The sequence below is a fragment of the Durio zibethinus genome, chromosome 21 (assembly GCF_047325235.1).
Source record: "Durio zibethinus cultivar Kanyao isolate XHJ-2024 chromosome 21, ASM4732523v1, whole genome shotgun sequence".
Classification (NCBI taxonomy): domain Eukaryota; kingdom Viridiplantae; phylum Streptophyta; class Magnoliopsida; order Malvales; family Malvaceae; genus Durio; species Durio zibethinus.
In genome coordinates, this window is record NC_143182.1 from 7895612 (window position 1) to 7911488 (window position 15877).

The window sequence follows — 15877 nt, forward strand, 5'->3', positions numbered from 1 at the left end:
TTAGGAAAGCGAATCAAAGTCTAAAGCAGAAAATCAACTGCCAAGGAGAATTTGTGATACTCCTTCCTTATAGAGGGCAACAGGCTGCAAAATTATGGTTCGAAGACAATTTTAATTTCTTGGCTTTGGTATTCATGATATAACAAGATAAAAAAATAAAAAAAAATCCGCAAAAACACCATATGATAGAGGGAGAAGGGTGAACTTTGCATGTGGGAATACATTGCTACTCGAATGTATGATGTGTCATTGAGTCAAATTGTACGTTATGGAATCTCCAAGATGATTGCTGACATGAAAATTTTAAAAGCTTAGATTCTGTAAAACCTGCTCAATTGGATGTGCAAGTTTTTATAATCTGTCAGCTGCAGCAGTATATTTGATATTTACTCAAGGGTGAGAGAGAAAGAGTTGAGTTCGAAGCAAAATTTATGGTAGCAAAACCTATAACAGAAGCTGCCAGTAGAGAGATGAAACAAAATTTATATTCTTTAGTCTATAACTGAAAATTTGACAGCAGAAAGAGTGGATCTGACTAGTTCAACTCTACAATTTATCCTGACTACAATCCAACATTTTTCTACGCACTAATTTATTACACATCTTTGAACAAATATGAGCCACCCATTTTTTCTTCTTCCGTGTATTATTACCAAACTCTACCCATCTGACTTATTTTCTGTTACAAGGTATCCCGGGTTGACAACAGTGCATGAATTCCCCAAATTCACCAAAGGGGATGAATTAGCTTGAAATTACCTTGAAGTAGAAACTACTCTCTTTTACTTGAGGTTTTGGTTTAATGGCTTGACATACATATCTGTCCTTTCCATTTGTCATTGAGTTTGCCTAATACTGTGAACAAAGCAGCGGCAGCAGCAGTAGCTGGTTCACTCTTGGATAGTCCCTCAGCTGCTGATGCCTCTGACTGGAAGAATTTTGGCATGCAATCTGTTTCAATAATCTGGTATGCCACTTGATCTTGATGAATACTCAGTTACCAACTTTAGAAACATGGATGTTTTATCTTCCAGGAGACGTGCCGGAGTATCAAACTCTGCAACTCGACCTGCAAATAAATTTCCAATTCATTGGGAAAAAGTCAGACTTTCAATAACTTTACACCGATGAATAATACTGAAACATCTCAAACTTGAGATATTAAAGACATTGTTTTACGTACCATCACTTAGTACCAAAACAAGATCACTGTCAATTACAGTTGGAATACGATGTGCAATAGTGCAAACTGTGCAGTTCTTGAACTCTGTTCGGATGATCTTCTGTATGAGATTGTCAGTGGCAGTATCAACTGATGCTGTTGCTTCATCTAGCACAAGTATTCTTGCCTGTTTAAGTAAAGCCCGACCAAGGGAAACAAGTTGCCGCTGCCCCACACTCCAGTTATCTCCATTTTCTAAAACTGCAGATTTTACAACAAAGAAAAAATGATCTATCAACCACATGCAACTTCAAGGGGCTTTTGCCTCTTCTTTCTCTAGACATTTTTCCTTTTCTTTTTTTCAGTTCAGATGATACATTAATGATGTCCAAGACGGATGGTACAAACCTGGCGTATCAAGCTTTTGGTCTTTCTGACGAACAATATCTCCAAGCTGAGACTTATCGAGTGCCTGTAAGGAATAAAAATTCAGAACTTAATTCGGTGCACAGCATTTGACATAAGCATATTTTAAGATTCAACAATCATATTTTGGAATGGTAAAATTGTGTCTACTTGGGAATAAAATGATACAAAATATTGAAAAAGAATGTAAATCAAGTAATCAAGTGGTATTTATTTCATACAGACCATCATAATGTTGAGTGTTAGAAATGAATATTAGCAAATGAGAATAGCTAAATTAATATAAATTATCTGTATCCAGGTTCACTAGGAACTAATAATCTCAGTGAAATGAACTCCGAAATCTTCAACAGGAAGAACTGGAAACTAGGGAACTACTTAAAATTTCTAGAATTTTTAATTAGTTCAGAGGCAAGGAACATCAAGAATGTGTTCATAACTTTATGCCCATGAAATAAATACCGGAACTTCAGTGAAATTCATAAACTTAACTCTCTGCTTAAGTATACTCATTATATGAGGGAGAGAGAGAGATCTGGGTATGCAAGTGACAAACTTATACCTCCCAAATTTCATGATCTGGATGCTCTTCAAGAGGGTCAAGATTGGCTCTAATAGTTCCTTCAAATAATGTGGGATCCTGAGGTATGATACTAAGACGGCTACGAAGGTCATGGAGCCCAATCGTTGAAATGTCAATGTTATCTACAATGATCCTCCCACCAGATGGCTCAATCAATCGGAATAATGCTTGGATCAAAGTAGATTTACCACTTCCAGTACGCCCAACAATTCCAATCTTCTTGCCGCCAGGAAATGCACATGTTACCCCATGAAGCACCACAGGGAGATTTTCCCCATAACGAACCTTCAAAAAAAGGAATATAAAAAGCAATGGAAAAGTCAGCATGTGGGGCCTGTAATATTCAAACACAGAAAATTTTATGCTTTTTCTCCAACATTAAAAATTACAACGATATATTATCTATTGATCACACACAGCCTTCTACAAAATCTTTCTTTCACTCTATTTTTTATGGTATAAGAAAAATTTTTTAAAAATCATAAACAGAATCCAAATTTCCCAATTAAGTAGACTTCATCAAGCAAGAGGAGAAGAGAGGAATGATGTTGAAAACAATATTCAGTTTTTAGCCAGAGGAATTATGGAAATTATTGAAATGCCACTAGATGCTCCATTCTCATGCCATAAAGCACTCATATCCTGCACACCTTTCGCATGAAGTTGCTACCATGGCGAAAGAACTAATGTCAAAAAAGAATGGTGTATATCAATCTCCTATGTTGCAAGGAAAAATAAGATATTGCATGATGTGGTGAAAAACAACTGGATACCTTTAAATCAACCAATTCAACTGTTCCATTTTCAGGCCATGAGGATGGAGGGCGGGAATTTTCAATAACAGGAGGAGCTTCACTAGGAATTTGGCTGTACTGATAAATCCTCTCTATGGATATAATTTTATTCTCGAGCTTGCAAAAGCTAAGTATCCACCGCGATAACCGTGCATTTAAGTTAAGGCCATATGTCACTGCAAGGCCTGCCATACCTGTTTAGAAGAAGCAGGAATTATTAGCATCAGCATACTATCGTAATTAACAATTCTAATATTTCATTTTTATCTAATATCTAAAACATAGTCTAAATACTAATGAAACTGTGTCCGAACTTGGCAGCACCAGTCTAGCTCTCCACTTCTTGAAGGATGACAGTAAATTTTCTTACACATCCTAAAGCATTGTAAATTGGAATGCTCAACTCAGTAAAACCTTAATCCTTCCTAGGGGTGTGCGTAATTCGGTTTTAACTGAATTAACTGACCGAACCGATTTAATTCGGTTAATTGGTCGGCCACCAAATTAATTTTGATCAATTAACGAAAATGATTTTAAAAAAATTTCAGTTTTCAATTAATTTGGTTCGAAAATCGAATTAACCAAATTAACCGAAATTTTAACTGAAATATAACATAATCCAAATATAAAATGAACAATACATGAAATAGATAATTTACTTTCATAATTTGTTAAGAGTTTTTAATATAATACTTTGATATTTGAACTTTTTGTTGGATAAATTTATTTAATTTGTTTAAAATATGAGAAATTAAGAGTTTAAAATATAATTTAACTTAAATATATTTATTATTCGGTTAACCGAAAAAAATTAATCGAACTGACCGGTCAATTTTCGAAATCCATAAATTCGGTTCGATTAATGAAAATAAAATAATGTAATTCAATTAATTCGGTTTTGGATAATTCGATTCGAAATTAACCAAACTAACCAAATGAACACCCTAATCCTCCCCATCAAGATCAGCCACATCAACACAATCAACACCATTTAGAGGAAAAAGACAAAAGGAATGTGTAATAATGTAACTAAAACTACCCGAGAATTCTAAACGGTCATTGTAAAAGACACGGTGCAAATCAATCTCTTCCAAAGGAAAGAATTTTGAAAACTACAACACACCAACCATTACCTTGACATTGCAAGTGAGAAATCAGATTTACTTTAAATTTTGCAGTACACTTCACTCCTGATCACTTGATATTTTTGCAGTACACTTCACTCCTGATCACTTGATATTTCTTACAAAAACAAGCAGATAAATTAAATAACAATGCAAAAGATTTACTTACTTGGATCAATACTTCCATGTGGAAAACTCACGAGCAAAATCATGCAAAAAGCAAATACAAAGGTCGAAAGTAATTCCATGCGCAGGCACAGCCATTCAATGGCTGCAAGACTGCAAAAGAATGGACGAGCAAAACAATCAAGAAGATAAAGGTTTCTCTTCATGAACCTTTTCTCTTGCCCAAAACCTCTTATCGTGGCTGCTCCTGCAATTGATTCACCAAAAAGATGAATAATTGGAGATTTCTGGATGCTAACAATGCGAACCAATTCCCTTGAAGAAGCCATGTAGTATTTCTGCAACCAGCAATAAGTGACCAATTCATCAGAAGAAACATGTTTCCAAGGAAACTACACTACAATAACTCAGACATGATAATGTGTATATTAAATTCATCAACAAAGGTTAAAAGGGTTTAACGTGGATTAATTAAACCAATGCAGTTCTATGGACTGGCAACTTAAACTTCAACTCCAAATACAAGAATCTAAAAATAAATAAAATATGATAAATCGAATCTTGTCAAACAATATGAAAGTTGCAAGGGAAATACAAGAACATAGGCAGAAGACAAAGTCATATCCTTTTAACCTTACCATCAAAGTTTTAGACCACGTAAACAGATATATAAAAATAATCCAATAAAGAATAGTGTGAGGGATATTTTGGGGACAATATTTACCAATTATCATTGTGGAGTTCACAGGATGCAGTTGGAAGTGCTTCATGGACCACATTATTTTCAAGTTAAAAAATGGATAGTAACTTTAAGACCAGGTTTTTAAGCAATTTTAAGTAAGTAATCAATCACCCATATATCTTCTTTTTCAATAGAACTGAGGAAATACTTAAATTGGTCCTCACTCTGTAGATATGTGTGTTATAGTAGCAGGTGGATTTAATAAGTCATTCCTTTCCTTACCACCATTCAAACAGATACAGAAAATTTTAAGGTGCACAATTCAAGACTCAGAAGAAAAGAAGACACATAAACAATAGCTAATAGCAAGTGATTGAAGCAACCTTACAAGCCATTTTACCGCTTTAAAATCATGTCATTTGTTAAATGCTGTCAATATTGTTCACTTGGATGCAGATTATTTTTGAATAAGCATTACAATTTTTAATCCCAAAAGCCTGTGATAAGCCTCCAGGTTTATTCTCAGTGTGAATGAGAAAAGCGGGATAAGGTTAAATAAAATAAACTAATACAAATGTGCTTCCATTTCTCTCTCTATGAGAGTCAATGGATCCCAACAACAGAAATTTGAGGCAAAATAGAAGTAACTACCTGCATCCACAAGCAAGCAACAGCCATTGGGACAACAAGAAGAAGCACTTGCCAAGTAACTTTTGTCATCACACCAACAATCCCAAGAAGCTGTATTGTTGTTGAAGCAAACCCACCAAGTCTAAAAGGAATATCAAGATCCACAACGCTTTGATCAATGGACACCTGTGAGTTTACAAATAACCATCATCACATAATCTAAATAGAAGGAGAGGAGTTCAAACAAAGACAAAAAGAAGATTTACCAGGTATATATTGTCAGATGAAAATATAAATTAAAAAAAAACTTACACGATTCAAGATACGTCCAGCTGGAGTTGAATCAAAAAAAGACATTGGGGCCCGAAATACACTTCTAAGCATATTGAAAAACAATTTTTGCGCAGCTGCTAGGCCAAATGTGGCTACAAGAACAGCCCTGACAAATATAAACCACGAGCTCCCAAAAGCAAGGGCCATATAAACAATAAGGAGGACCATAGGACTGACTTTAGCTTGGTCTCCTTCAGTCTGGGGGTTTGCCCATGCCATCCACCAATTACTAGCTATTTGAAGGAACTGAAATAATGTTTGTGCAAGAACAATGAGTGGTATCAACATGCCTTTATATGCGGCTGCCATATATGACAGATACACCTTCATGCTGACTCTTCCTTTTACCCTTTCCTCTTCTTGAACAAGTTGCTTTTTCCTCCGCTTTGCTTTCTTTTTCTCTTTAATTGCTTTCAGGTCTGAAGCTGATGCACCATCTTGCACTTCCTTTGCCAAACTGTCAATACTATTTCCAGCTGAATCACATTTTTTATTTAGTATGCTTGGCCCATCAACAAGCAAATTTTCATCAGAGTCTTCTGATGAGTGACTTGGAATATCCATTGCTTCAATTGCTTCATGATGAGCTGAGACCAGAGTTTTGAAATCAGTGCCTGCTTGTAAAAGTTCATCATATTTTCCTGCCTGTATGATATGGCCTTCCTTAAGAACCTGCAAATATGATTGATGAAATTTGATAATACAATATTCAGAACACCATATTAAAACCGGTCTCATCATATCACCACCTTTAGCCAAAAAAAGCATAATTACTGCAAAGAAAATTCCTTATTATATGAACAACAGTTGAACAAAAAACAAAGAGATTTCTGTCCAAACAATGCTTCATCTCCACCAGCTTTACATTTGATCTCCCTATAAAGCCACAATTAGTCTCACATGCTAGTTTTCAACCCCAGCCTCCACTTTTTTTTACCGTTCTGATGCCAAAAACAACACTCATACTTCACTATATATCTAGTCCATGGTCATCCAGTAAGTTGCACCATTTTGTCTAACATTCGAACACTATTGACTTTGCAATAGTATTGTTGACAGTGTATTGTTATATCCTATGGTATCTCCTACAGCAAGTTATTGTTATCTAATTCATTAATTAGATCATTTTAAACCCTCCCACCTGCTTTGCATTAATCAGAGGTGGAGGGGGCACATGGCCTTGAACAAGGATTAGTCCAGAAAAATAATATTATCTTTTCTCAATGGAAGGAAAGGCAATGCAGGCGCAAAGCCATGAATTCAATCAATACATATGCCCATCTGGCCTAAAAAACAGATAATTGGATGTTCCACTAATTTCACTCAAGAAGAACCTTCAAGAAATAAATCACATAAAATGTAACAAGTGCATTGTGTCTACTTTCTCAATTACTTGAGTAAAAGTTTATTATTTTAAGACAAGGGCTTAACAGTCAGCTAACTGTCCAATTGAATAGTTCAAGATATTTGAGGTATAAAAGGCAGTTCCTAACAATAAAAACTGACACCTCACTTTTTCCATTATCTAAAATGTTCTGCTAAAAATTTCTCTGATTATAGTAGAAACTAAAGCACACATGTGATACGGCATGAATTTCAGTATGTACAATGCATTCAGAATGAGTGCACTTAAGAATGCATCATTGTATGCTGGATGGCTAACAGAAATAAATTTGAAGCTATTCCATACCAGTATCAAATCAGCAGTAGGTAGAAATTCAACTTGATGGGTCACAAAAACAACAGTCTTACTTGCCAATGCTGTCATTATGTATTCCTGCAGTTCCAAAATGAATTGTTCAGCCAAATTCTATTGATAAGAACAGCAAAATGTGCAGTGCATCAACTGAATCAAACCTTGAACAATTCTGAGCTAGTGTGTGCATCAACAGCACTGAAGGGGTCATCAAGTAAATAAATATCAGCATCTTGATAAAGTGCCCTTGCTAGCTGCACACGCTGTTTCTGTCCACCACTAAGATTTATACCCCTATCTCCAATTATGGTCAGATCTCCATGTGAAAAGAGTTCAAAATCCTTCTTCAGGGAACAAGCATGGATAACGTTCTTGTATTTTGCTTTATCCATAGGACTACCAAAAAGAATGTTCTCCTCAATATTTCCAGACTGTATCCAAGCTGACTGAGAGACATAGGCAGCAGTACCGCACACACGAACCTGTTCAAACACCAAAGTAAAAGAATAACAAATCTAGAAGCCTTTCCATTAATGTGGGACAAATCACAAAACTACCAAAGAATTAAATTTGAGGTATAAAATAGTTTAAAAGTTCTATGAATCAGACATACTTCACCAGAGATTTTTGGAATCTCCCCAAGGATGCAAGAGAGAAAGCTTGATTTCCCAGAGCCAACCATGCCACAAACTGCCACATGCATCCCCCTTTCTACTTTCATTTGTATTCCAGATAAGGTGGGCCTTGAAGAAGAGGGGTCCCAGCAAAACTCACCATCCTTAATCTCTATAGCCACCTTTGACATGCCGCAGGGCAGAACAATGGTGGCATCTTCCCGCAGTTCTTCCTCCTGCAGGAATCCAGAAATTCGATCAAGAGAAACCTTTGTCTGCGCCATCATAGACACAAGGTCTGGAAAATTCCTGAGCGGTTCTTGAAGGATTCTGAAAGTGGCCAGTGCAGAAAGAACACTGCCTGCTGTGAGTTGATCTCCCAACAATATAGAAGTTGCAAATGTAACAGCTGCAACAAATATGGGGGAGCTCCAGAAAATGAATGTAATAAAGGCCTGAGAATACAGGGCTTTCCGTAGCCACTTGAATTCTACACCCCGCATCTCCTCCAATTTCACTCGATACCTATCCTCCCAAGCTTGTAGCTTTAGAATCCTCATGTTCCTTAGACACTCAGAAGTCTTCCTCATTCTTTCATCCTTGGCAGCCATTAACTTGTCTTGATAATCTTCTTGGACCTTTGCCAAAGGAACAGTAACAATGATGGAAATAATGGTTGCAACCAATGTGGCAACGGAAGCAACTCCGACATTTTTATATAAAATTGCAAGAGCAAGAATTATTTGCAAAGGAAGCATCCAAATGTCATGGAGATACCAAGAATAGTCTCCCACTCTTTGAACATCAACTGCCATGTAATTAACAATTTCTCCACTGGTGTGACTTTGTTTAGATAAGCTTGAAAGTTTCAGTCCCTTCCGATACACCATCGCCGTGAGGGCTGATCTCACATGCATACCCAAAATGTCAACCCCGACATACCACTGCCGGGTAGTCAATGTCTCTACAAGCTTGGATGCAAAAAAGATTCCAGCAAGAATGTAACCTTCATGAGGGAAAGTCTCCTGCCCTCCCAAATAATCAACAAAGTAACTAATCATGTATGGGCCCACATACGAAACGAGAGTATTCAACAAAGCAAATACAGCATTACAAGCTGCTTCCTTCCAGAATGACTTCAAAATTGCCCAGGCCAAAGAAGGTTGCTTTGATAGGTTTTCAGCCTTTAAATTTTCCCAATTCAAATTCAAAACCTTATAATTAGTCTTGGCTCGATCTTTTGGTGCTAGAAGGGGAATGTCCTTAAGCTCAAGCGGTCTCTTTGCACCAATTGAAAGAAGTGGATTTAGCCAAGACAGTGTGGCCAAACTAAAGAGCCCAGCAGCACTATAAGGAGTGATCTTAAGACACCCTGCCTCTTCTTCAAGAAGCAATGGCTCGTGAAGGTCAGAGTTTCCACACACTTCTATCCCAGTCACACCTCTAATTGCAACAAAGCAAAGAAATGCAAGAGCTGGGGTTACAGCAAAATTGGCCACAACATGAGAAGACAGGTGGTTTGAACCATCTACCAAGAAAGATTTCCCATCAACATACAAGGTAGACAAGCAAATCATAAAAGAAATAAACCACCATACCCTCAACAACAATGGGAATTTCTCAGACACCTTAAATTTACAATGGAGAACTGAAAAACTCAATACAAACCAAGCTAAACCTTGAGCAGCAGGCAAGGTAAGAACAGACCAATCGACAACCTTCCCATCGACAGCCTCTCTTATCAAACCAAATCCATCAAATCCCAGCACCACAACTTGCACAAGCAGAACATAGAAACAACAACATACAGACAATTTAAACCCAGTACTGACTATAACATTCTGAACTGCTCCATCAACACTGATACTTCTCCTAATTGGGCTTGAATTTGCAACAGAATCATCCTTAAGAAATCGAATTCGACCAACACAGACAAATATTTGCCTTGCAGATATTATCAAAAGGAACACCAGGAAAAATGTCAAATTGATGCAAATGGAGGATAGTTCCAAAATGGGCAAACCTTGAATTGCTCTCAGAAGGGAGAAATGAGGCTGTTGTCCAGCAGATGATGATGATGAAGAAGATGTAATGCTATTGAGCAAAAGAGTGAAGCCCATTATTGAAAAAGGTGAGTTTTTTTGTGAAGGGGAGACCTGAGAAACAAGCTGAGTCGGTGGCTTTGTTGATGATGTTGATGAATTAAGTAAGAAGAGCGATCAAATCGTGTGAAGAAGGGCATCTCACCATCTGAAGCAATGAAAGAGGCAACAACAACAAAAAAAAGGGGCTATTTGGAGATAGAATCTGCAGACACATTGCACATGAAAACAAACAGATTTTTATCAACACGGAAAACGAAGACAGACAGCAGGAAAAAAAAAGAACGAATATTTTTATTTATCCACTCTCTTTCGCTTTCTCTTTCTCTTTCTTATCTCTGTATATGTCATGTAGAGAGAACAGAAGGAGACTAAAAATCAAAAGAAAAATTGAATGAAACCCATATCAGAAACAAAAATACAAAATGGAAAAATTAATAAAACTGACCTGGGTTTTTGTCCTTTGATCAACCGGAAAACGGTGGCTGGCTCTCTTCAAAAGCTCTCTTCTTCTTTTCCAAAACCAAACTTTTCTTGCTGATATATAGAGGGAGCACCACTCCAACATCTGCATTCCAAAATCCAAATGAATGATCTTTGGATTTTATGCTGAGTAGGCTATAGCCAATAAGCCTATTAACGTGTAGAATCTAGAGAAAGAAAAATAGAAAATTAAAAAAAGGCTATGATATTTGTATATATTCGAAGAGAAAGAGAGAAACGGAAGAGGAAATACTGTACAGTGTCTCTTTCTTCTCTTTTCCTTTCCTCTCTTCCTGTGTTTTTGTTTCATAAGAGAATGTCAAAAGATGTATTTATTTTATTTTAACCTTTCCAAAGTTGAGCTTTTGTAGCACTTGCCGTGTGGGAGTCTGGCTCTTGCTCTGGGATCTCTCTTCAAAACGAGGGTAATGATTTAGTTGATTGTTCAACACTTTCATTCAGGTAAATATCAAAGCAAGAGAAAGATGCATGTTGGAGAGAGGAAGGGTAAGTTTTTAACACGTTGATGAGATCATGATGAGATGCTTTAGGATGTCTTTACAAAGAAACATTAGATCATTTTTTTTTTTTAATGTTTCGAGAAAGAAAGGAAAGGGAAAAAAAGAAACGGGATTTGTTTCTTTTCACTTTACACTGTGTTAAGGTGGTGATGATGATATATCGTTGGACTTCATATAGCATATAGACAAATGACAATGAGAATATATGAGCGTGATGCTATGATTTATTTTATTTTGGTAGATGAATTAATTGATAAATCAAATTTTATTCAAAAAAAATTTTGCTTGTATCATATAATCTGTTAATTAAATGTTGAAATGGGTATCAATCTCTATCATCTCTGACTTTAAAATGCAAAGACACTTTTGGGGCTAATGTCTTTTCTTTTTTTTTTTTATGGGTAATGTATTTATATATGTTACCTAAATCAAGGTTGAAATGTTGAAGAAGCCATGATTACCCTCTTGATTTTCATGGAAGATAACTCAGCAAGTCATGCCAAAAAAAAAGAGCCAGTAATGGGACCAAACTGTAAAGTTATGGGCGCCCCCCATTGTGTCACTTTCTTTTTCTTTTTTTTTCTTTTGTTTGAATTTTAACTGCCACACCACTCATCACCTTTTCCTACGGCAGTTCTTCTGAAAAAACATAAAATAAGATGATGACAACAAAACCTTTGTTTCGTGAGAAAAGTGGTGCATGCGTCGATGACGATCAATCTGTTAACTAAATGTTGAAGTGTGAGTACGAAAAATTAGCACTTACCATGAATCCATTTACTCTAAAAATTAAGTATTAATGCTGCAATTAAAAAATGAATTTGGTATAAATGGGCATGATTTTGAAAATCATTTACTAATTACAATTACTTTATTGATAGTAAAATATTAGAGTAACAGTAAACAAATTTGTTGGGTCAGTTAGACAGCATTTAACAGTGAATATATGCTTCAATAAAAATTTTCCAAAATATACTCCATATAATATTTTTTTATTATTATTAAGGTTTTTTTAATATTAATTTATTAATAAATTTTTATCTTTTTATTTATACAATTAAAAATGACATTACATGTATAAATTTATTTAAATTTATAAATTTTAAACGTTTATTTCAATATTATGTCAACTAATTCAAGATCAACTAATATTAATATTAAGATAAAACAATTTTTTTTATAAAAGAGCTTAAGAACCAAAATTTTTGAAAAAAAATATTATAAATACTAAAAATCGGAGCTTACCTTTAAAAAAATCAACTCCTAAAAAAAGTTGACGAAGTCTTTGAATTAAATCTCACTTTACAGTTAAAGCAAAATTGTTAGCTGAAATAGTTTTCTCCCATTGATGGACTTGTCATTATTTTGGTAATCTTTACAAAAACTTCGTCTAATTTAGAGAAAACATAACTTTTTTAACATTTAATAGAAGCTACCAACATTGACATTGTTAACTTCCAATTTCTTTCTTAATTAAGGAGATTGCTTCCAATGAGTTAAAATTAGACCACGTATTTCACGCATTTTGCTTTAATTTTTTTTTTTTTCTTCTTTTAATCAAATCCCAACCAATCTCTTAAATTCTAAATATCCATTCAACTTTTAAAGTTTCTTTTTTTTATTATTTTTATTTTACTCATAAATCTCTTATCTTATTATTTATTTAACTAAAAATAACACGCATATAAATACTTTCAAATTTGTAATATTTAAATAATAACTTCAATAATATATCAACCGATTTAAGAAATAATTAATTTTTATTAAATATTAAAATCATACATTTATTAACGCTTCAAACTTTATAATTTTTAATTCCTTATTTTCTCATCACATATAGGAGATTTTTTTTTATTTAAAGCTCAAGTTTATAATATTGTTTTTAAAAAAAAAAAAAAGCAACAAATTATTTTTACTTCGAAGAAAATTTTTTTTTTTACATTCGACAGTAAATTAAAAAAAAAAAAAAACCTAAAATACTCGACACTAACCTCATTAGGTTTTATCTAATTACCTTAAAATCAAACACAATCTCACCTTATTTTAGACCAAACAGTTTTATACAAATATTAAACGCCTAACAATCTTTTTCTTAGACTTAGACGTGGAAATTTTGATTTTGACGACGGCTGTTGCCAATATTGTTGTATTATTTAGGTTGGACCACAAAATCAATCGCAATCCGCCCAATCAGCTTGACCAAACTAACCATAAAGTTCCTACGTGTACTATGTCAACAAATTTTAATATTTATTACCTAAAAATTTGGTAATATGTTTATATTATACAATTTTGAAACACACAATTTGCTTCCAAATATATCAGACAATCATAATTTGAAATTATATTTGAAATTTTCGTTATTGGATTTTGATAATAGAATAAGAAAGAAAAATCTTTATTATCGATATATATATATAATAATTATATAAAGATTCTTAATAAAATAAAATTAATTTTCATTTTAAATGTAGTCGAATTTCACTTTCAAACAAGTTGACGGTCAATTGGACATTAAAAATAAGTTTGACTTGCGGTAATGTAACAGTCTAAGGCACGTGATGTAATACTCTTTATTGGTGACTTCTTCCAATTTGGTGATTGTTGGTTTTTTTTTATTTTTTTATTTAATTATTAAACTTTAAATTATAATAATTAAAAATAAAATTTTAATATTTTATTAATAGATATATAATTATTGGTTTTTTTTTTTTTTTGTTTATATATTAACATCATCTAAATGTAGGACAATAAAATTATAAAAGATTGACATGGATGATGGAACTCATTGTTTATTTTGAATGGATTTTTAGTAGTGTTGCTATAACCAATTCAAAACCCAGTTTGAAGGAAAAGATTAAAAAAAAAAAAAAAAAAAAGCTTCGTATTCGGAGTATTTATGGGCAAGTTGTTTTGTCATACCGACCACCGTGTGAACATTGAAGTGTGAACCGACAAAAAATACGATTGGTGTCCGTACGGTTGTCCTCCGCCCTTTTTGAGTAAAACTCAAATTCAAATCAAATTTGAGTTTTTTTTTTTTTTTTGGAAATAGCAAATTTGGGTTCTATGCTAGTTACTGGGGCTCAATAACGCTCAAAACTATTGACATTTTTTCTGTCATTTATATATATATTTACATTAATTTATTTAATACATTATAATTGAAATTTTTTAATCTTTCAAGTAAATTAATATAACGATATATATTAATTTTTTAATTATTTTTAAAATTTTTAAATATACTTTAAAAGATATACATCATCTTATTAACTTTATTTATGAAACTAAAAAATTATGTTGATAATGTATTGGATAATATATATATCGAAATATATTATTTATAATTATTATTGGGTAATTAATTAATTAATTAATTATAATTTAATATTTTGTATGATTTATAAAAAAGTTATATAGAATTCATATTTTTAAATAGTAAAATTGTGTATAATTTTTATTATAATTAATTAATTATAAAATTATAATAAATAATTATAAATAATATATCAGTATCTAAGCTAAATCAATCATTTTAGTCAAATTTTATTGGCCAAAAATCGACGGAAAACATTACTATCATGTGGTCAAGAAAGCATTGGCATGTAAGGGAAAATCATGAATTATCTCAAGATTGAGAAGAAAAAAAATCAACCCTTTTGTTTAACTTAAAATATATATATCGATATGTTAATAAGGTTTTGATTTAGTGGTAAAGATAATATTTTATAACTTTAAAATTTTAGATTTAATTTTTATTATATGTGAGTTTGATTGTTTAATTAAATTACAAATTATTAATTAATTATTTTGTAATATAATAATTGATTATATAAATATAACATTTGATTATAAATTTTATTACGAATAGAACTTAAAAAAAATTTGTATTGTTATTGGCTTGGCTAAAAGTTAAGAAGAAAAAGAATTATGCAGTTGTAACGCTACTTTAAAACACGATAGTGTAAATTAATCAATCTCCTTTAATTATTGGAGTTTAATATATTACTCCACTTTTGGGTGACGACATGACGCACACATGCACGCTGTGATAATGCGGTAGTACAACGAGTTAAAAGATAGGAACTTAGATAATAAGTTAAAGGTACAAAATTAAGTATTAAGTTTACTTAAATTGATTTATATAATTAATTTTAAAATTATTATTAAATAATTTTAAATTTTAATATATGCAACAACAATCGTATTTTTTTTTAACCACCAATAATAAAAAAACCTAATAACAACCAATTTTTTTATTTCTAAATTAAGATTTTCTTATAAAAAATTTAAAGATATCAAATTGTACTTTTTTTTTCCTTTTAACTTAATAATTGCAAATAAAAGATAAAGGGTGACGAGGCTAAAGTGCAAGCTAGCAACTCATCATCCATATGCTTACCATTTTTCTATCCTATCTTTGTTTATGATCTCAACTTTAATGAACATAATAATATTATAGAAGCAATATTAAACAAGGATATGCACCATCATGCATATCTTTTTCTCTCGGATACTTTAAAAGTATCAAATTAAAGTATATTATTGTATTCCCCGATCCTTCACCGCACTCAAACTTGCTTACCTATCCAAGCTACACT

The 15877-nt window shown here is 32.9% G+C and overlaps 1 protein-coding gene across 4 annotated transcripts; it reads right to left on the bottom strand.

The window, feature by feature from the left end:
- Positions 1-463: 463 nt before the first annotated feature.
- Positions 464-11063, bottom strand: LOC111305352 (ABC transporter C family member 5-like). Of its 4 annotated transcripts, none has more exons than XM_089750379.1 (14): positions 11014-11063; positions 10721-10840; positions 10418-10477; positions 8170-10326; positions 7718-8038; positions 7551-7637; positions 5840-6532; positions 5549-5713; positions 4259-4553; positions 2945-3159; positions 2151-2456; positions 1571-1634; positions 1184-1423; positions 464-1069 (listed from the first exon to the last, which is right to left on the bottom strand). In XM_089750379.1, the coding sequence occupies exons 2-14, from the start codon at positions 10838-10840 to the stop codon at positions 957-959; spliced, it is 4836 nt and encodes a 1611-aa protein (XP_089606505.1). In that variant the 5' UTR covers positions 11014-11063; the 3' UTR covers positions 464-956. The 4 variants fall into 4 exon arrangements, with proteins under 4 accessions (XP_089606505.1, XP_089606503.1, XP_089606502.1 ...); XM_089750377.1 differs by having other exon boundaries at positions 10721-10922; XM_089750376.1 differs by having other exon boundaries at positions 11009-11063.
- Positions 11064-15877: the final 4814 nt, after the last annotated feature.

Bases quoted from the DNA above. Each gene is read 5' to 3' on its own strand.
- LOC111305352 (XM_089750377.1), bottom strand. From the start codon at position 10,846: ATGCAGATGTTGGAGTGGTGCTCCCTCTATATATCAGCAAGAAAAGTT. The intron at 6,533-7,550 runs GTATGGAATAGC...TCATATTTGCAG, and splicing joins CTACTGCTGATTTGATACTG to GTTCTTAAGGAAGGCCATAT. The intron at 1,070-1,183 runs GTACGTAAAACA...ATTTATTTGCAG, and splicing joins TGTTTTGGTACTAAGTGATG to GTCGAGTTGCAGAGTTTGAT.